The 22,573-nt window shown below is 35.3% G+C and overlaps 1 protein-coding gene across 7 annotated transcripts in view; it reads right to left on the reverse strand.

Moving 5' to 3' along the window:
- GRIK2 (glutamate ionotropic receptor kainate type subunit 2) overlaps positions 1 to 22,573 on the reverse strand; it is a 1,100,253-nt gene that overhangs the window by 348,322 nt on the left and 729,358 nt on the right. For all 7 annotated transcript variants that reach the window (XM_032408162.1, XM_032408165.1, XM_032408164.1 and 4 more), the window contains 2 exons: positions 10,997 to 11,050; positions 7,514 to 7,687 (listed from right to left, as the gene is read on the reverse strand). In XM_032408162.1, the coding sequence (XP_032264053.1) occupies positions 7,514 to 7,687; positions 10,997 to 11,050 (228 nt within the window). The remainder of the gene's footprint in view (positions 1 to 7,513; positions 7,688 to 10,996; positions 11,051 to 22,573) is intronic.

Raw genomic sequence — 22,573 nt, forward strand, 5'->3', positions numbered from 1 at the left:
ATATAAATTCCAAAATCATAAAAATAATAAAATTCCTAAAATAAATTCCTAAAATTATGAATAAAATGGAATAATATGAAAAAACATAGTTTTGATAGTAATTATCACTCCCTGTCAGTCCATCCCCTATTTCCAAATATAGAATGTAGCTTAGCTCTATGTATTTTATTCTGAATGTAAACAGTCAAAAAACACGTTCTGTACATTTTAGAAATAGATCCACTCTTTCTTTTTATTTTAAAAATAGATCCTATAAAGAGAAAGTACTACGGTTTATAGCAATTGTTAATCTTTCTTAGCCAGAATTTTTCTGTAGTTCATTATGAATCTGTATCTGAGTAATAATATTTCTTATTATTTATATGCCTCAGTGCCATCGCTTACTCTCTGTTTTTACATAATTTCAACCACCTGACTTTAACTATTCTGTATTACTACATGTTAAATGTTGCACATTTATAATTGTCTATTAATTAGTTGCTATGCAAAAATTTTATCCCACCTTTTCTCCCATTGTTTCCCAATCCATTTTCCTCTAATCCAGGAGAGTGATCATTATGTCAAACTTGTTGTTAGCCCCCTTCTAACCTGAGTGCCTGCTCTAGTAAAAGAATTTATTGCTTATTGCTTATTTTCTTAACCACCTTGTATTCCCTTTATATTGTGCCCTGTACTTACTTTCCTTATATCATCTGTGATTGGTTATATCTATATGTAACTATATAGCTATTAAATGTAAAATAAGAAGCCGAGGGAAATTGTGAACAGAAATGTATTAATCCATTACAAGTGTGTATTGCATGATCTTAGATCAGTACTTTACAGATAAATTTTGTTCTTGAGGGTGGAAGGGGTAAAAAAAGTCTCCTGATTCAACCTTCCTTTTTCCAAGTGAAAAGTTTAAAAATTGGCCTAAAAAATAACATGATTATGAAGGAAATGATTCATTGCAACTGCCATTTTTCATGTAAGGAACAATTACTTAAAATGGAAATTCCAACTCTTTATCAGCTTTAGATAAATGCTGATTATTTAATCTGTCAATGAGGAAAGGCAATTAAATGGAATGTTGTATGTTAATGAAACAATGGAGGTTGTTAGGTCATCTCAATTATTTATATTCAGATTTAACTTGCAGCCCAGTACATCATGGAAGATTAATAGGTATATAAAGTGAAGGAATATAGTGCCATCCCGTTATTCATGCCACAAACTCCATGTCCTTTTACTATTCATTAAATCAATCATATACAAATATAATGAGTGTTGTGCTTGTGACTTCATAACATATTCTGAAATATCTTCTACAAATACTTCTGTCACATTTGATTATGATATAGACTCCTAAATATTTCTTCTGTGGTAAAGACAAGAATAAAACTAGCAGTTATGTTGATAAATATTGTGAAATGTTACACATTTTTCATCAAAACACTAAGAAATTATGCAAAACTCCTGGTAAATATATGTTCGTCTCTTGCTATCAAAAAATGAAATAGAAAACAGGGAATTTTAACAATTTTGAAAGAAGACTTAGGAAACTAAATCAACCAAAGAAACACAAAATTGGGAAGAAGTCAAGAATTAAAGTTTGAATATTTTTTTTGTACTACTAAGATGTGAGATGTGATCAGTAATACACTATCTTCTAATTTTGTCAATGCCCTAAGATCTGTGAGGAAATAGATATATTATCTTCATCACCAAACCCTGAGTGCCTGGTATCAAGCCTGGAGTACACAGCATACACACAATTAAAATTGATCAAAGAAAAAGTAATTAATTCATCATTTTGCTACTTTTTACACCTTTGGTGTTTTAGTGGAATATAGGATAAAGTCAACATTTTCAAAATGCCTCTATTGATTAAAAAGTAGAGAATTAGTTTGATCCACTGTCTGGCAAAGTCTTATATTCTCTTTACAACAGAATCGAAGAAAATAGCTCCAGCTAATTAAGAAGACAGTGGCAAGGACAGACTTGTAGTTCCAGGAGAACATGAAAGCCTGCCTGGTCATACTTTAATTTTCTGTGATTCTATTTCCTAAAGGTAAATCTTTGTACAGTAGCAGAGTGATCACTAGTCCCCTCTTAGTACATAAGCTAACTCCCTGTCATGAATTGGGTATACAAGACGTTGATCTTTAAAGTTAATCAAATGATGAAAGAAATTTTAAAATTTCTGGGCTATGATCTGTTGTTACAAAAGAATAATTTTTAAGAGGACATTGGAACTTAAATACATAAAGACTCTTCTCTCATAAACATGTTCACTTTTTTGTAAAGGAGAAGAGAAACTCCTTTTCTAACTCACTAAACTTCCACTATTTAATCAAAAGTGTTTCTAAGCTTTTGCCTTTTAAGATATTTTTCTAACAAATATTTGACAGTAGCCTAATTGCATTTTCCAAATGATTAGATATCTTGACAATTAAGTGTAAGTACATAAATTTTTAAAAAAAAGCTCTCCAGAACATATTTGGGAAACTGAGAGAACCTAGTGATTAGAGCACAGATGTAGTGTGATTAAAATAAATTAACACACACGTTTTTTTCAGTCAGGCAGGCCCTCCTTCATTATGAACACCCTCACAATGCATTCACTTTGCACCAGGCACTTAATTGGGTACAGGGCCTTCAAGGATGAAGAAACCTAGGTCTTGCCTCCAAAGAACTACAAGTCTTTTGGAAAAGAGATGTGAACACAAAACTACCAGTGTTGTTAAACAAAACATGCACAAATGAAAGAGCACACAGGTAAAATCACCAAAAGGTTACAGATGACCTGAAAATTAGAGCACAAGTAGGAATATGCCATGCATTCAGACAGTGGGACCAGCCTGTGCTGAAATGAGGAGGACACAGCACTGTGGTGAGATGGGTGGCTTCAAAGAGCAGGGAGCAGGCAAATAGGAGGCTGGACAAGCAGCAGAAGCCAGATCATGGAGGGTCTTGCAGTCTTGGCAAATGGATACGAATTTTATCTAGTAAATGACAAGGAGTCATTAGCAATGTTCACATAGAAAGAAGGTAAATGTAGAGGAGGGATGTTAGGAGTGAGACTTCAAGAAGGAGACTATTACAACAGCCAGAGGAGAGATCATGGGGTCCTTAACTAAGGCATGGGTCTGGGGGTGAAAAGAAGAATGTAGTGAAGAAAAGTATTGAGACAGCAGACTTGAAAGTGTTTGATGACTGACTGATGGATGTGAAGAGATGGGGAAGGAAATGGAGAAAGCAGTTGGCATCCAGAGTTTATATTTCCCAAATAGTAACCTCCCTGTAGAAATCCAAATAATATAGCCAACCAACACAGTCATTATTGACTTGTGTTTTAAATTTACATTATCAAGGAATATGTGTGGTATTACATATCGATATAAGAAAAAATGGTACTTTTAAACTACCAGATAAAGTACAGGTCCGTTAGTATTAATATACATGGGCATAATGGGGGAATTGGGAAAGATTTCTAAGACATAGCTAGACTGTTTAAAACTACCTTGAGGTATTTCTACTGGGTTTTGTTCTCTTGAATTGAGATTATTGCAAACTCAATATATCAATAATAAATACAACCACTGTCAGCTCTGATGGATTCAAAAAAGTGAATCCCTGCCCTTGGGAACTGTGCTTGGAGAAGGCAGACCTCTGGGCAGAAGACTGGGAGCTATGTCATCTGATCTTTCAGTAAAGAACAGTGGTAATGTCCACTTAGAGGACTTCCATACTCCCAGGAACATGGAAACATGTATATGTTTATACTCAGCAGACAATTCACAGTAAAGAAAGGGTTTTATAGTAATGGCTCATGTCTGGGGAGGAGTCTAGCACACTGACTGGATGGTAGTGTGCAGGCATTGGGGAAAGTGTGAGAAAGGTGTTATCATGAGTTAGAAAAAAAAAAAAAAAAACAACCCTTATTTGTGAAGGAAGGGGGTTGGACTTCTTTTTTAACTTTCTCCTTAAAGAGATTGGGCTTGGATATATTGTGCAACTTGGTTTCTTGGTTGGATTTATACCAAATGGAGATAAAAATTTTACTGAGCTAATGACATTAATATATTTATTATGATGACCCCAAACCATAGAAGAAACCACAAGTACAGGAGAAATGGTCTTGTATTCAATAGTCACTTAGCAGACAAACACTTAACCCAGGGGTCAGTTAAGATGCTAACTCAACCAGAAAAATTCTTATGAATCCAGTTCATTGTTTCCTTTTATAGCTCAACATGAAGAAAGAATGTGAAAGTCTAAGCACTATGATCTTACATACTGACAAATGACTATGATACTGATAATAATAGGTCTTGCTCCAAGCACCAGGGACTTTGCTGATGATCCCATTTCTTTACGGGATCATAGGGAGAAAAAAGAACAAGAGATATATAAACACTGAGATCTCATGAACTGACTGGAGGGAATGGTGCCAACACCACAATGCCAGGCTATAATTCCTTTCTTTTCTAACTAGACTCCTCTTAATTTCCTGACTCCATTCATGGTGGAAATAGCCTAGTAACTCCTTTTCCTAAACATTTAATGACTGGGAAAATGCTTACAATATGATCTTAAATGAAAAAGAAAAATAATACTCATGCAAGGCATAAATATACCAACATTTTTATACAGATCCTATGCTGGTTTTATGTTTATAATAATCATGTGCTATTTTATAATTAAGAATTAATGATTTATAATGAAATATTTTACATATAATATTTTATGTCATTATATAATGCTATATAATGAGAAGATTTTGAAAGATATTATCATTTTCCAAAAGAGAATTTTTAAAAAGTAATCAATCTGTATCCATTCTTGAAGACATTTTTATTTTAATGGCAAACTTCATGTTTACTTCCAAAATGGTTTGCGTTCCATGCTCTATTTATAAATAAAATAAATAGCTAGTACACATTTTTAGATAAGAAATATTATTCAAAAAGTGCTCATACAAGTAAATTTATCTTCAGCTTACTCATTTTAAAAATGTCCTCACTTTTAAATCTCATCTCAACTTTTCTGGTGAAATTTTTATATTTTGCAGTAACTTAAAAATATACAAATGAAGGGGTAATTATCTCTTATATGTGAACATTTTCATTTTTTAAATGTAATATGACACTTGGAAAGCACTTCATGACTGTAACAAAGGTAAGAGTGTTGGCATTGAATATTCTTCTAAAGATTTCAGAATCTGTTCTATACACAGAGTTTTCAATAAATAGGCTAATTTTCTCATTTTCTTATCAATGCATTTTTTTCCATCACTTATCCATTCCTACTAAATCACCTGCCAGTTCAGAAGGACAGAATTGAGGAGGAATGGACTCATGGCTAGAAAAGAAAAGAACCCAAACCTGTATTCCTCCTAACACCCTGTCTTTTTGTTCCATCTTCTGAAGGTTAATTCCCTCTAAGAGCCCCTGCCTCCCTGGACAAGAAATTAATAACCTTTCCTTTGTACTTAACTGTCTTTCAATAATCTCTATAACTTACTTAGAAGTCAGACAGCACTTTGTTTCAGGGGATGACATGTAACATCATATAGGGAATCATACAGAAATACAGAGAATACCTAAGTAAAGTTGGATCATTTTTGTAGTTTTGATATATAAAGGAGAACAGTAATCCTTGGACATATTAGTAGAAGTCTTAGAGTTAAGTGCTAAGTAAAAGTGTTAATACTGTCATGATACCTATTGATTTACTTTTCTTAAAATCATTCAAAAATGGTTTTGAGGAACAAATAATAAGAGATCCATCCTGAAATTAAAGAATGATAAAGACAGCTAGAAAACATATATTGAAAAAATATATATACATGATTAAAATAATAATTTAAAGAATAGTACATATTTTATTTTAAAAAAATAACATTTTTCTTATTAAGTTCCAAAAGTTTAATTCAACATCTTCACACTGAGAATAAAGCATAATATTTGTAATTTTTTTTAGGTTGTATTTTATTTTTAATCTGGATATGCTTTGGAGAAAAAAGTATCTTCATTTTAAAGTTATTTAGGTATTTTCCTCCCAATAAAGTTTCTCAAATATATCTTAGGTTAATACCAAAATACTAGAACTAGTCAACAATCTCTATTTTTAGGCAAAAGAATAAAATTCCCCTCATACTATATCTTTAAAAAAAATTAATGTGGGTATAAGACATTTTCAAATTCTAGGAGATTGTTTTTCTCACTAAAAGAAAAAAAATTGTCCTTTTTTTTTTATCAGAAGTTTGGTACCATGAGGGCAACTATGATTTCAGTCTCTATGAAGATACTCAATTTTTATGATTGAATCTACTTTTAAGGAAAAAAAAATAATAGAACTTTTCCTTTATTTTGTTACAACATTAAAAACACACTTTGAATCTCTATTGAACTAATTAATGGAAAAATTATTATCATAATAGAAAAAGCTTTCCACATATCAGGATAGAGAATGTTATGCTTATAAAAGTTCCATTTAGACTGACACTTAATAAAAGCAGGTTGTAATGACCTAGGAAACGTAAATATTGCCAAAGTGCTTAGCTATTTCCTAAAATGTAGCAATAATTTGTTCTATACAAAACAGATTTGATGAGATGTATCAGACATTTATAATTTGCTTAAATAACTATAGTATAAAAATAGTATAGTGTAAACCTACCTGGTCTCATAAGATAGCCAGTACTTACATTTGGCTATTGAGCACTTGAAATGTGACTAGTCTGAATTAATATGTATGGTGTCAAAGACAACTTTCAAAGACTTAGTAGCAAAAAGAAAATGCAAATATCTGTCATAATTTTTATATTGATTATCTGTTCAAATAATAGTATTTTAATATAATCAGTTAAGTAATATAATTAATAACATTGAGTTTTACTTGTTTTTGTTTATGTTTTTTAACAGAGATATCAGAAAATTTTTAAATTATATATGTGTCTTCCATTAGGTTTTCATTGGCAGCAGTGGTATAAACAGCTAAACTTATACCAAAATGTTCCCTTCTTTTATAGTTTCTGCCTAAATCCAATTTCTAAGTTTAAAAAAGGACTTGAAAAATAACAAATGTGATTATTGGTTAGTCTTAAGCCTTAAAGAATAAATAACTCTAAGGAGATTTTTGTGTGATGTAGGTCATACATATGACATCACAAACCAACATGATGAAGAATAATCATGTATCGCTAGTTAAGATCAAAAATATAACTATCAGGTTAACGTCTTCTTCTCAGTCTCTAATTTATCCTATATATGGCACTCACTAATTTTAGAGAAATCCCTACATTGTAGTATTCTAACAATAGTTGTAATGTCTTTTGAGATACTTGTATAAAAGTATAAATTTGCCACATAAATTAATTCAGGAAATTGTTAATAGAATTATTTGCAATAGTAGTTCTGATACCATGCCTTTAACGTCGGTTAAACCCAAGTTTGTATCCAGAAGATTTAATAATTTATGCAAAACTACTTAGAAACCCACAAACTAATCTGTAAGTGGGAATTCATACCGTCATAAATCCATCCAGCAAACCTGAATCGGGTTTCGGTGGTGCCTGCAACCGTTCCATTGACCACTTTTCAATGATGGAGGAGACTTGTGTATTTTCTGTATTTAATATTCTGAACCCTGTCATGTTAACACCACTGTATCGGTAGGGCTCTACATCAAGAGCAAAGAGGTCCTGAAAGACAAATTTTTTTTGTGTTAGTACCAATAGAGTACATTCACAGATATGTATAATTAAAATAGTCAATTATTACTTCCCTTAGAATAGTTAACGTGATTGTTTCTCAAATGATGTTAAACATCAGAAATCACCAAGATTCAAATAGACTATTTTCATGCTTTTCCAATGCAAACATACATATTCTAGATAAATATGCATGTATATGTCATATTCTAATTCTACCAATGGAACAACAGGCTTTTCTGTAACCTACATTTAAGATTTGCATGAGCTTTCTTCTCCATGTTAAGGATAGCTTCATTTTAAAGTTATTTAGATATTTTCCTCTCAATAAAGTTTCCCAATATATCTTAGGTTAATACCAAAATACTACCTTAAATTTTATGCACTATCACTTTTTTTTTTTTTTTAACTGACTAGGTTTGTTTTGTTTTGTTTTGTTTTGTTTTGTTCTCCTATGCTCTGCTTCCTTGACTGGTAACTGCCACTTTTTTATTTTGTCTTATCTTTTTTTTTTTAAAGAAACAGTTCATGAAATATGGCTTCTAACTAATGAAAATTATATTAAAGGTGAGGGCAACACAACTGGCCTTTTTTGGTTGTGGAACCCTTGCAGTTCCTTTGTTTTATACCTTACCCAACAAGTTCACCATAGGGAACCCTTCATATTTTGGTTGTGGGTTCCAGGCTGTAGTTAATGCTCTGGCTTTGCCTTTTGGTTTTCCCAGGAAAGAGGAGGCCAAAGCATCCAGAAGAGTTGGATGTCACCACAAGAACATACAGCATGTGGGACCCCTACACTCTTTCAAGTTGTCATTAACTAATCCTCAGATCTTACAGACAATATTGGGAACCAGACCAACAGTAATGCCATTGGTCCTGTGAAGTTTGTCTTGGATTTATACAGCTACATAGGCTACAAACTAGAAATAAATTTCAATGGAGAGCAGATGATATTGGTCTGCACTGTGCTCTGTGCTGTGAAAAAATATAAAGAATTTTTTTAGGTTTTTATTTTCAGTATTTGCAATCTAGCCAAGGAGACACACACTCATACACACGAAGGGGCAAAAGAGTAGGAGTGTTAAGTGCAAGGAGTCAGAAGCAAGACAAATAACTTTGAATTTTTGTAGTCAAAAATAACTTCATAAAGCAGATGGGATCTAAGCTTCCATTAAAGAAAGGCCAGGTTTTTGATAGGCAAAAGGAAAAAGGATGTCATTCAAAGTGTCAGTAAAGGCACAAAAATTAGAAAACATAAAACGTATTCGGTAGACTGATCTAGATCAGTTTTGCTATAAAAGAGGACTGATGAAGAAGATTAACAACAAAAGAAAATAGGAAAGTTAGGTTAAAATCAAACTTTAAAAAAGCCTTCAATTATAGGCTAATGAATTCTATATATCCTAAACTACTTTTTCTTTCTTTTTTTTAATTTCTTTTTTCTTATTAAGAGGTACTTTTGATTCCTCTAAAATCTTACGATTATGGTGAAACTGAGTTGTAACTGCACTGAAATATAATTTGCTGATGAGTAAAGTCTTCCAAGCCCTCCCCTCCAGCCTATCACTAAGTTTCTTACAGGCTGCAAAAAGTGACCTGGTGGGAAGTAATATCTCTATTAGAGTGAACCATAGTATTTATCAGTAAAATACAGACTACCGTGTGAAGAACCTCTATTGGAAGAGAGTTGTTATTACAGGTAGCTATTGTGATCAAGTACATTTTAGTAATTTGATCTGGTAGCTTCAAGACTCCTAAAATCAAGGAGACCAATCAGAATACTTCTGAGTTAACAGAAAGCATTGGTTAGACTGGTCACTGTGGGGACGGAGATGCATGCTAGAGACAGTATGGAGGAAAAAACAGTCGAATTTTGGTGATGATGTAGGAGTCAGACAATGGAAGCTTTGAAGGAAGTCAGAAGAGGGGTCACTTTAGAGGACAGTACCTTAAGGTTTAAATAATTTGAAATTAATGTGACAACAGTTAGATTTGTTCTGTAATGTAACAGTATATAACAACTCAGAAATGTTATAGAGGGAAATTTAGATTTCATTTCAATAAAGGTAATAATTGAAGTTCTAAATACATACCAGTTCTGAAGAAAATAACTGAAGAGGATAAAGGAAAATAGAATAAAGGCTCAAACTTGAAGATACTCTCATACTTGGGGCAACAGGCAATAAAGGGGAATAGAATATGCCACCCCCAAATATGCCACTTTGGCATGTGGATTACTTTGATTTGAAGGCAATCAAGACCCAGTAGACTCAGGAAAAACTTTTATGTCTGCCTTAACTACCTAAAAGAATTTATATAGGGGGCCAGTACCCGAAAAAAAAGCTATTACTAGAGATAACTTTTTTATCTGAAAGATCTTTCTGCACGGCAGGGCAAACTTCTAATTACCAAACATCTGCTCTTCTTTATCGGTCTGTGAATTACCCTCCTCCCCTTTGAAGCCCCAGGCCCTCATCCCATTCCTTAGCTCAATTACCTGACCTGACCTTGAGTCTCATATCTTTGGGGCTCCTTACATATGAAATTAAATTTGTTTTTTTCTCCCATTAATCTGTTTTATGTCAATTTAATTATTAAACCAGCCAAAGAACCTAGAAGGGAAGGACAAATTTTCTACCCTTACATCAGGGAAAAATTAGTGACAGAGACAGAGGGTCGTTTCACAGAAGAAGGAAAATCAGTATAACATATTAGTAAAGAAATAGAGCCAAGAGTAAGTAGGTTTGACAGAAAGGTAAGGTCATATTTTCATGCATATTTAAGAAAAAACTGTGTGGTGGGTATGTAAAGACAAAAGATAAAGGTAACATTCAATTTGCTAATTGTAAATTAAGTCAGACTAACTTTTAAAAATCCAGCTAAACATGGGCAAAAACAGGATAGAAAATTTAGTCTACTAAAAGAGCAGTTTCAATGAATCTGGTTTTTGTAAAGTAAATAGAACCGAGATAACAACATAAAAATGTGTGGTTTTCTAAAACACTGATTTCTCAGCAAACTAATTTTAAAATCTATTATGTTATGAAAGTTCTCTAAAGCAATATATAAATAAGATATGATATTTTGAATTGATTCTGAAATAATATTTCAAAATCATCAGCTTCCCACCAAAAATTATTCCCCATGAGGATCAATTCCTCCTGAGTTTTATCAAAATAAAATAAATGATAACTACAAAGGAGCTAGTCAATGCTTCTCACTCAAAAACCCATTTTCCATACTGAAAGTCGTAATAATAAAATTTAAAGCATTAACTTTATGCTTTAATAAGTTACTTACCAGAGTGGTAAAGATATAATGATAGTATTCTGTCATCATTCCCATAGCTAATGCCTAGGAAGTAAAAAATTAAAAAAAAATAATATTTAAGGTACACATCATATGAAATATGTCAATAACAAAATAGTAGGATGTAATGAAGAATCTGGGTATAATATTCAGGTTACATTAAAACTGGGTCAAACTAAATCTTCTCTCCATAGTTAAGGAAGATTAGTGGTTACTGAAGGAATTTCTGAACCAATTCTCTTGATAGAAAAGCTATTAGCTGAAAGTTTGCAATTGTAAAGCTTATGGCTTTACATATTAAAGGAGGCATTAAATTTGAAACAAACCTGAAATTAGCACATCTTAGTTCATTATATTTGTAACGTCTCCACTACAAATACCCTAATGAGGAACATCATTTTATTTTGACGATCACTATTATTCAATTAGGAAAAAAATGCTATAAAGTGCAATGCCAGTAGGAATTTTTTTAGCACTTTAGAAACTTTCCTTAGCATTGATGAAGCAACTGTAAATCACCACTGTTATTCGAAAAGTACAAAGAAATGTTTTTTACTTTTTTACTAATAGACCAGTCGTAAATTACTGTTTTGTTTCATACTTATACAGTCCTTGTCAATTTTAGACTATCAATCTTAAAATAAGGACTTTCGGATTAGAACTTCCAGTCACAGAACTGTCAATTTTTCCTCTGAAAATGAGAACACTTTTGAAATAGCTGTTTATCAATGAACAGTAGTTGGTGATGATAATTGAAAATTGATGCGTTTTTGAGCTGAATGAAGAGCTCTTGGTAGGAAACAAGTATTCTCAGGTGCATCTAATACTCTTCCATAAAATACCAACTACCCAAATTCATTTGCTAAATAGCTGCCCCAGCTCTATCCTATGTATTCTATGCTCACAGGTAGGTATTAACCAATTAGCTAAAATAGAATCTGTATATCTAGAAGCAAGTTGTTCAGTTAAGACAGAATGGATATTTGTGAAAATTTTTGGAACAATAAAATGCACTTTTTTAAAAGGGAGGAACATTTGTAAATGAAAGGCAGCAGCAAAGAATTAAGCAGAAGAAAGGAATTTAGAAATTGTGATATTGTGATTTATAATAGGAATATATATTTGGTCTTCATTGGTGAACTCCTCCCCCTGCCCCCCGCCCAACACACGCACAGTGGAATCGTGTGCACAACACCTAGGAACCAAATTATCAAATCATATTTCCTGAATGGACAAAGATTGTATGAGCCAGTAACACTCTGATGAAGTCTGAATCTTAATTGAAATAAGAGAAAATTTCTCTTATTAGATAAAGGTTTATAAGATTATCTTTATAGAAGGTAGTCATTGTTCCTGATGGATATGTACCAAAGGTTTCTCAACTCCAGAAATGTGCAATGATAGCTCAGCATTATCCTTGTCAATAGTTTTTATTTTGTCAACTCAATAGGTATAGAGATACAGATAAAGATAATTGAAGATAATTGAAAGAAACAGTGATTCAGATGCACAACTATAAATAGCATATAATGCCTAAAATGTGTTAAGTACTATTCTAAGCACATTGCACATTTTAATCAGCCTTGTAGAGGCTGAAGGCAAGCAGACCCAAGATGGGTCATTTTGGCATGAACATTATTCCCAGCTGAAGGCAACGGAAATCCTGTGGGCTCAAAAGAAACTTTTGCCCCTCCCTTAACTACATAGAAAAATCTAAATTGGGGATCTTTCCCAGAATAAGGGTTATTAGCAGAGATAAATTTTATCTGAGTGATCCATCAGTATGGCAGGACAAACATCTAATTACCAAACATCTGCTCTTCTTATCGCCCTGTGAATTACATTCCTTTCCTCTGAAGTCCCCCTTCTCCTTAGTTCATCATGACATATATATCTCATTTTGCCAAACTGTCTTTGGAATTTCCATGTATGTGTGGATTCCCTATATGTATGCTATTAAATTTGCTTTTCTCCTGTTAATCTCTCTCGTGTCAATTTGATTCTTAGTCCAGCCAGAAGAACCCTTGAAGGGGAAGGAATTCTTGCTTCCTGATAGCCTCATTAAAAACCTTATGAGGGGGGCGCCTGGGTGGCTCAGTTGGTTAAGCGACTGCCTTCGGCTCAGGTCATGATCCTGGAGTCCCGGGATCGAGTCCCACATCGGGCTCCCTGCTCGGCAGGGAGTCTGCTTCTCCGTCTGACCCTCCCCCTTCTCATGTGCTCTCTCTCATTCTCTCTCTCTCAAATAAATAAATAAAATCTTTAAAAAAAAAAAACCTTATGAGGTAGGTCCTATTATTACACTTATTTTATAGGTAGGAAAGTAGGACAAAATAAGGATGAATATATTGGCCAACAAACTGAGATAGTGAGTAAACATGAACTCTAGGTCTCTAACTCTTGAAGTTTGGGTATAATATGCTATTTTGTAAAATGGCATATTTTATATTCCCAAAAATATAGATCCATTGTAGAATCTATATAATCTAAAATTTTTGCTTGTTTTTTTTCCTTGATAGTTTGAAAACCTCAAGCATCTCAAGCCAGTTTTGAAAACTGTGTTCTGGAGGTAGGGATGGCAGGGGTTAAGGAGATGGCGGTAGGGAGAGCGGTTTGCTTCTGACACGGGTATTCTGCACTAGCTACAGGTTTCTTCTTCATCTCCTTGAGAAGAAATCTGTAGGGGATAACTGAGGACTGCTTATGCCTTTCATTGACCTTCCTTCAGCCTTTGATTCTGAAAACAAGAATCAATTATGGACTATGATATCTGATCTAAATAGAAAAGGGTAATTATTTTTGATTGAGTACTTACACTGTAACATTAACAAAAATGGACAACAGGGATACTCTCTTGAAAGATAAATAAATACTTTCCAGTGCAATTAAAAAAAGAACTTTGTGGAAATTAGACAACAGGATTGAGCAATGGAAACTTGGTCAAGGCAAAGGGGCCCACAGCGATGATCACCAGAATGAATACAGACAGGCCTGACAGGCAACTCACCTCAAGATATCCACCTAGGCCTAAACTGACCAATGGGCTACTTACAAGTAGGCCCAGGTAACAAAAAAGGGAAAATTCCATATATCACTATACCTCTTCACCTTCCCTCTTTAAAAACAGCTCCTACCCACGGCCTCATAGCGGGTAGCCTCTCCTTTGCTGCCTTGCCTACCACTCCCTTGGCCGGTATTCAATAAGCTTCTATCTCCTTTGTTCTGGCCTAGGTGAGTTATTTTCCCTGCCCCCCACACCACTGGCTTCCAACCAATTGTTGCCCCACATTTGGGGACCCATCTGATCTGGAGAGACACCACATTTAGACACCACAAACTTGTTCTGGATGTTTTTTAAATTATAACATTTATGTCTTGCCACTGTTTTTAAATGGACTATATGCACACTTTAAACCACATTAATAATAATAAAATTAATATCTTCTTGTGTATAAGTAATATGAGAGTAGCTACAATAGAAAAATTGGATGTACAATAGAAAAACTGGCTGTACTGTATTATCCCTCCTGGAAAGAAATACCACAGATTCATTTTTCCAAAATCAAAATATGTTGGGAATCTACAGGGTCTGGTTGCAAAAAAAGGCATCAGGACCCACACCAGTATCCAATCAGTAAGTGGTATCACAAAAACAAAGCCACTCTTTTTTAATAAGTAGGAAAATCTTCCTAGAAGCTACCAAAAGAAATCTTACATCACATTGCCCAATGGAATAGAATCACCTGTACATGTTTAGACCAATGATGACTTGGGGGTTAAGTGATTTAACTTCCTTAACATCAAGATATCTCCACCTGTTTTCTAAACAAAATAGCTTGAGGGCTTGCCAAAAATTTGTGAGGAGGATTTGGCTCTGGTTTTCTAGTTTGCTGACTCCTGGTCTAGTTCACATAATTAGAGAAAGGAAAGACTGGACAAAATACACGGAAATTTGGAGACAATGATTGACTAAATGCTCCTCACTGCTTAAGAACAAGCAGACAGGCTTTTTGTTTATATTTGGTAACTGATAACTTTTTAAAATAGTTCATTATGTAGATCAAAGCTTTATATCATTAATATAATAATATTCTAGTTTGGCTTGATTTCTTTATTATTCAAAGACTATAGTCTTTCATGGAATTTTCTAGCACTTTAATATTTCAAGGAAGAAAATATTATTAGAAATTCCCAACATTAACTAACGTAGCATTAACCATGCTATATGACAAATATATGACAAATGAACACATCTAGGCATATAATTTGTAATCAGTTTATCCTTCAGGTTATATCCAGAAGTTATATTGCTCAAAGTTAACAACTGAAGAGGTGGACTTTATACATATTTCTTAAAATTTAATTTAATTTTCTTCTTGCTGATGTGGTAGTTTATTTGCATCTGTTTATACATTTTTCCAATCTAAAAATTTTGATTTCACCCTCTCTATTCTAGACTTTCAAGGTCTTAATTAGTAATTTTTCTCTGGGGTAGAATGACCTTGTGAGGTTTAATTGCAGATTATCTTGACCCTGCCATAGGGGATTCTCTTTGACAAATTTGGGCAGAAGTGCGATCTTTTGTTATTAAGGCATGTGTGCCAATTAGTGCACTCAAAGAGCTAGCCCCAAGTTTCAATCACTTTTAAAGCTTTGAGGGAAGAAAACTTCAAATCCTCTTTTGTTCAATATTTAGGAAGAGCTCACTTAGTTTAAATAAATAAAACAATGAAACAAATAAGGCTAACCTGATAAACTGATCCATATTTCTGGATACTCCTAATATTTGTTCTTAGATTAAGCCAGACAAGCTGAAAGCCCATCTATGCCTGTTCTCCAACTCTTATACCATTTCTTTGGACTTCTGTCATTAACCAATGTTGAGAAATCTCAGAAAAATTACATAAGTCATAAAATAGACTCCTATTAAATGGACTGCTTCATTTACAAGAAGGAAGCTATTTGCTTTCTTCTTGGATTGGTTTCTAGAATAACTGAGATCCAAATGTGGAACAAATTCTCTCTGGGACAAGGTAAGTTAAAAAACAAACACCAGGCCTTGGAGGAGCAATATGGTGGAGGAGTAGGAGACCTAAATTTTGTCTGGTCCCAGGAATTCAGCTAGATAGGGATCAAATCATTCTGAACACCTACGAACTCAATAGGAGATCAAAGAAAAGAGTAGCAGCAACTCTCTGAACAGAAAAGCGACCCCTTTCTGGATGGTAGGACGTGTGGAGAAGTGAATCCGAGGCAATATATCAGAAGATAGATGGAGGGGAAAGGGAGCCTCCGTAGCCGCTACCGGCAAGTGGTAGAGCAGCGGAGCACAAAATCGGAACTTTTGAGAAGTCTGCTCCACTGAGGGACGTCGCTCCAGTGGCTAAGCAGCGGGTGGAACCCTCGCTGGGACAGTGTGGTCTCAGGGCCCTCGGGGTCACAGGAAGACCAGGGGTACCTGAGTGTGGCTGAGCTCCCAGGTATTGGAGTGGGGAAACCGGCTGCAAAGACAGAGCCAAGGAGTGGGCTTTCAGCTTGGGGTTGCCATAAACCATGATCCACAGCACAGTAGGGCCACTGCTCTTCCAGCAGGGACCCAGAAAGCGGCAGATCCAGGGAGACTCCCCTTCCTCCCCCAGGAGGAGCGGTGTGGGAGTGTACTGCAGGAATCTGCTGGGTTTGAGACTCCAAACAGGGTCATGTGCCAGAGATAGAAACGCTTGGTCATAGGCTGGGTGAGCACGGAGTGCGGCCGGAGACCAGGGAGACAGGAGTGATTGACTGCTTTTCTCTGGGGGCTCACTGAGGAGTGGGGTCCCGAGTTCTCGGCTCCTCTGGGGCAGAGAATGGGGATTATCTTCACTCTCGTCCTCCAAAGCTGTACGGAAAGCTTGCAGGGAACAAAAGCTACCGAGAGCAAACCCGAGCTGATTACTCAGCCAGGCCCCCTCAAGGGCGGGGCAATTCTGCCTCCAGCAAAGACATTTGAGAACCACTGCAACAGGCCCCTCCCCCAGAAGATCAGCAAGAACAGCCAGCCAAGACCAAGTTTACCGATCAATGAGAACAATCAATGAGAGCGGCAGAACTCCAGCAGTAGGGAAATACAGCACAAAGAATTCATGGCTTTTTTCCCCATGATTCTTTAGTCTTTCAAAGTTAATTTTTTTAATTTTCTTTTTTTTACTTTTTCTATTTTTTTTTATTTTTCCTTTTCCCTTTTTCAACCAACACCTTATCAATCCATTTTTTAAAAAAATCTTTTTTATTTTTCATTTTTAGAGTTATATTCTATTCCTTCATTGTAGTTAACCCTATTTTTGGTATATATATATATGAGTTGTTCTCTCTTTAAATTTTGGGATACAGTTTCTTCTAACAGACCAAAATATACCCTAAATCTCTAGTGTATGGCTTTGTTCGAGTCTCCTGCCTGATCACATTCTCTCCCTTTTTTTTTTTTTAATTTCTCTTCTTTCTTTTTTCAACCAACTTCTTATCAATTCCTTTTATAAAATCTTTTATAATTTTCATCTTTACATTCATATTCCATCCCTTCATCATATTTACCCTTATTTTTGTATATATATATAAGTTTTTCTTCCCTTAAAATTTTAGGAGGCAGTTTCTTCTAACAGACCAAAATACGCCCAAAATCTAGTGTGTGGCACTGATCTATTCACCAGCCTGATCATATTTGATCATATTTCCTTTTTCTTTTTTCTTTCTTTCCCATTCTTTTCCCCTGGTTTCAGGTCTCTTCTGATTTGTTTAGTGTATATTTTTCTGGGGACGTTGTTACCTGTTAGCATTTTGTTCTCTCATTCATCTGTTCTCCTCTGGACAAAATGACAAGATGGAAAAACTCACCTCAAAAAAAAGAACAAGAGGCAGTACCAACTTCCAGGGACCTAATCAATACGGACATTAGTAAGATGTCGGAACTAGAGTTCAGAATGACGATTATAAAGATACTAGCTGGGCTTGAAAATAGCATGGAAGATACTAGAGAAACCCTTTCTGGAGAAATAAAAGAACTAAAATCTAACCAAGTCAAAATCAAAAAGGCTATTAATGAGGTGCAATAAAAAATGGAGGCTCTAACTGCTAGGATAAATGAGGCAGAAGAGAGAATCAGTGATATAGAAGACCAAATGATGGATGACAAAGAAGCTGAGAAAAGGAGAGATAAACAACTACTGGATCACGAGGGCAGAATTCGAGAGATAAGTGATACCATAAGACGAAACAATATTAGAATAATTGGGATCCCAGAAGAAGAAGAAAGAGAGAGAGGGGCAGAAGGTATATTGGGGCAAATTACAGCAGAGAACTTCCCTAATTTGGGGAAGGAAACAGGCATCAAAATCCAGGAGGCACAGAGAACCCCTCTCAAAATCAATAAAAATAGGTCAACACCCTGACATCTAATAGTAAAATTTACAAGTCTCAGAGACAAAGAGAGAATCCTGAAAGCAGCTCAGGACAAGAGGTCTGTAACCTACAATGGTAGAAACATTAGATTGGCAACAGACCTATCCACAGAGACCTGGCAGGCCAGAAAGGACTGGCATGATATATTTAGAGCATTAAACGAGAAAAATATGAAGCCAAGAATACTATATCCACCTAGGCTGTCACTGAAAATAGAAGGACAGATAAAAAGCTTCCAGGACAAATAAAAACTAAAAGAATTTGCAAACATGAAACCAGCCATACAGGAAATATTGAAAGGGGTCCTATAAGCAAAGTGAGAGCCTAAAAGTAACACAGACCAGAAAGGAACACAGACAATATACAGTAACAGTCACCTTACAGGCAATACAATGGCACTAAATTCATATCTTTCAATAGTTACCCTGAATGTAAATGGGTTAATGCCCCAATCAAAAGACACAGGGTATCTGATTGGATAAATAAATAAGACCCATAGATATGCTGTCTGCAAGAGACTCATTTTAGACCCAAAGACACCCCCAGATGGAAAGTGAGGGGGTGGAAAACAATTTACCATGCTAATGGACACCAAAAGAAAGCTGGGTTGGTAATCCTTAGATCAGACAAATTAGATTTTAAACCAAAGACTATAATAAGAGATGAGGAAGGACACTATATCCTACTTAAAGGGTCTATCCAACAAGCAGATCTAACAATTGTAAATATCTATGCCCCTAACATGGGAGCAGCCAATTATATAAGCCAGTTAATAACAAAATCAAAGAAACACATTGACAACAATACAATAATAGTAGGGGTCTTTTAACACCCCCCTCACTGAAATGGACAGATCATCTGAGGAAAAGATCAACAAGGAAATAAAGACTTTAAATGACACACTGGACCAAATGGACTTCACAGATATATTCAGAACATTCCATTCCAAAGCAACAGAATGCACATTCTTCTCTAGTGCCCATGGAACATTGTCTAGAATAGATCACATCCTAAGTCACAAATCAGGTCTCGACCAGTACCAAAAGATTGGGATCATTCCCTGCATATTTTCGGACCACAATCCTTTGAAACTAGAACCCAGTCACAAGAGGAAAGTTGGAAAGAACTCAAATACATGAAGGCTAAAGAGCATCCAAATGAATGGGTCAACCAGGAAATTAAAGATGAATTTAAAAAATTCATGGAAACAAATGAAAATGAAAACACAACTGTTCAAAATCTGGGATGCAGCAAAGGCAGTCCTAAGAGGAAAGTATATAGCAATACAAGCTTTTCTCAAGAAACAAGAAAGGTCTCAAGTACACAACCTAACCCTACACCTAAAGGAGCTGGAGAAAGAACAGCAAATAAGGCCTAAACCCAGCCAGAGAAGAGAAATAATAAAGATCAGAACAGAAATCAATGAAATAGAAACCAAAAGAACAGTAGAACAGATCAATGAAACTAGGAGCTGGTTCTTTGAAAGAATTAATAAGATTGATAAACCCCTGGCCAGACTTATCAAAAAGAAAAGAGAAATGACCCAAATAAATAAAATCATGAATGAAAGAGGAGAGATCACAACCAACACCAAAGAAATACAAACAATTATAAGAACATATTATGAGCAACTATATGCCAGCAAATTAGATAATCTGGAAGAAATGGATGCATTCCTAGAGATGTATCAACTACCAAAACTGAACCAGGAAGAAATAGAAAACCTGAACAACCTATAACCACCAAGGAAATTGAAGCAGTAATCAAAACTCTCCCAACAAACAAGAGCCCAGGTCCAGATGCCTTCCCAGGGGAATTCTACCAAACATTTAAAGAAGAATTAATACCTATTCTTCTGAAACTGTTCCAAAAAATAGAAATAGAAGGAAAACTTCCAAACTCATTTTATGAGGCCACCATTACCTTGATCCCAAAACCAGACAAAGACCCCATCAAAAAGGAGAATTACAGACCAATATCCCTGATGAACATGGATGCAAAAATTCTCACCAAAATAATAGCCAATAGGATCCAACAGTACATTAAAAGGATTATTCACCACGACCAAGTGGGATTTATTCCTACGCTGCAAGGTTGGTTCAACATCTGCAAATCAATCAATGTGATACACTACATTAATAAAAGAAAGAACAAAAAACATATGATCCTCTCAATAGATGCAGAAAAAGCATTTGACAAAGTACAGCATCCTTTCTGGATCAAAACTCTTCAGAGTGTAGGGATAGAGGGTACATACCTCAATATCATAAAAGCCATCTATGAAAAACCCACAGTGAATATCATTCTCAATGGGGAAAAACTGAAAGCTTTCCCCCTAAGGTCAGGAACATGGCAGGGATGTCCACTATCACCACTGCTATTCAACATAGTACTAGAAGTCCTAGCCACAGCAATCAGACAACAAAAAGAAATCAAAGGCATCCAAATCGGCAAAGAAGTCAAACTGTCACTCTTTGCAGATGATACGATACGTTATGTGGAAAACCCAAAAGACTCCACCACAAAACTGCTAGAGATCATACAGGAATTCAGGAAAGTGGCAGGATATAAAATCAATGCACAGAAATCAGTGGCATTTCTATATATCAACAAGACAGAAGAAAGAGAAATTAGGGAGTCGATCCCATTTACAATTGCACCCAAAACCATAAGATACCTAGGAATAAATCTAACCAAAGAGGGAAAGGATCTGTACTCAGAAAACTATAAAATACTCATGAAAGAAATTGAGGAAGACACAAAGAAATGGAAAAACGTTCCATGCTCATGGATTGGAAGAACAAATATTGTGAATATGTCAATGCTACCTAGAGCAATCTACACATTTAATGCAATCCCTATCAAAATACCATCAACTTTTTTCAAAGAAATAGAAAAATAATCCTAAAATTTGTATGGAACCAGAAATGACCCCGAATAGCCAGAGGAATGTTGAAAAAGAAAAGCAAAGCTGGTGGCATCACAATTCCAGACTTCAAGCTCTATTACAAAGCTGTCATCATCAAGACAGTATGGTACTGGCACAAAAACAGACACATAGATCAATGGAACAGAATAGAGAGCCCAGAAATGGACCCTCAACTCTATGGTCAACTAATCTTTGACAAAGCAGGAAAGAATGTCCAATGGAAAAAAGACAGTCTCTTCAACAAATGGTGTTGGGAAAATTGGACAGCCACATGCAGAAGAATGAAACTGGACCATTTCCTTACACCACACACAAAAATAGACTCAAAAGGGATGAAAGACCTAAATGTGAGACAGGAGTCCATCAAAATCCTAGAGAACACAGGCAGCAACCTCTTCAACCTCAGCCACAGCAACTTCTTCCTAGAAACATCGCCAAAGGCAAGGGAAGCAAGGGCAAAAATGAACTATTGGGACTTCATCAAGATAAAAAGCTTTTGCACAGCACAGGAAACAGTCAACAAAACCAAAAGACAACCAACAGAGTGGGAGAAGACATTTGCAAATGACATATCAGATAAAGGGCTAGTATCCAAAATCTACAAAGAACTTATCAAACTCCACACCCAAAGAACAAATGATCCAATCAAGAAATGGGCAGAAGACATGAACAGACACTTTTCCAAAGAAGACATCCAAATGACCAACAGACACATGAAAAAGTGCTCAACATTGCTCGGCATCAGGGAAATCCAAATCAAATCCTCAATAAGATACCACCTCACACCAGTCATAATGGCTAAAATTAACAAGTCAGGAAATGACAGATTTTGACGGGGATGCAGAGAAAGAGGAACCCTCCTACACTGTTGGGAATGCAAGCTGGTGCAGCCACTCTGGAAAACAGTATGGAGGTTCCTCAAAATTTGAAAATAGAGCTACTGTACAGCCCAGCAATTGCACTAGTGTGTACTTACCCCAAGGATACAAATGTAGTGATCTAAAGAGTTACGTGCACCTCAATGTTTATAGCAGCAATGTCCACAATAGCCAAACTATGGAAAGAGCCAAGATGTCTATGAATAGATGAATGGATAAAGATTTGGTATATATATACAATGGAATAGTATGCAGCCATCAAAAGGAACGTAATGTTGTCACTTGCAACGACATGGATGGAACTAGAGGGTATTATGCTCAGCGAAA

Source organism: Phoca vitulina, unplaced genomic scaffold, assembly GCF_004348235.1.
Source record: "Phoca vitulina isolate PV1807 unplaced genomic scaffold, GSC_HSeal_1.0 scaffold9, whole genome shotgun sequence".
NCBI classification, from domain to species: Eukaryota; Metazoa; Chordata; class Mammalia; order Carnivora; family Phocidae; genus Phoca; species Phoca vitulina.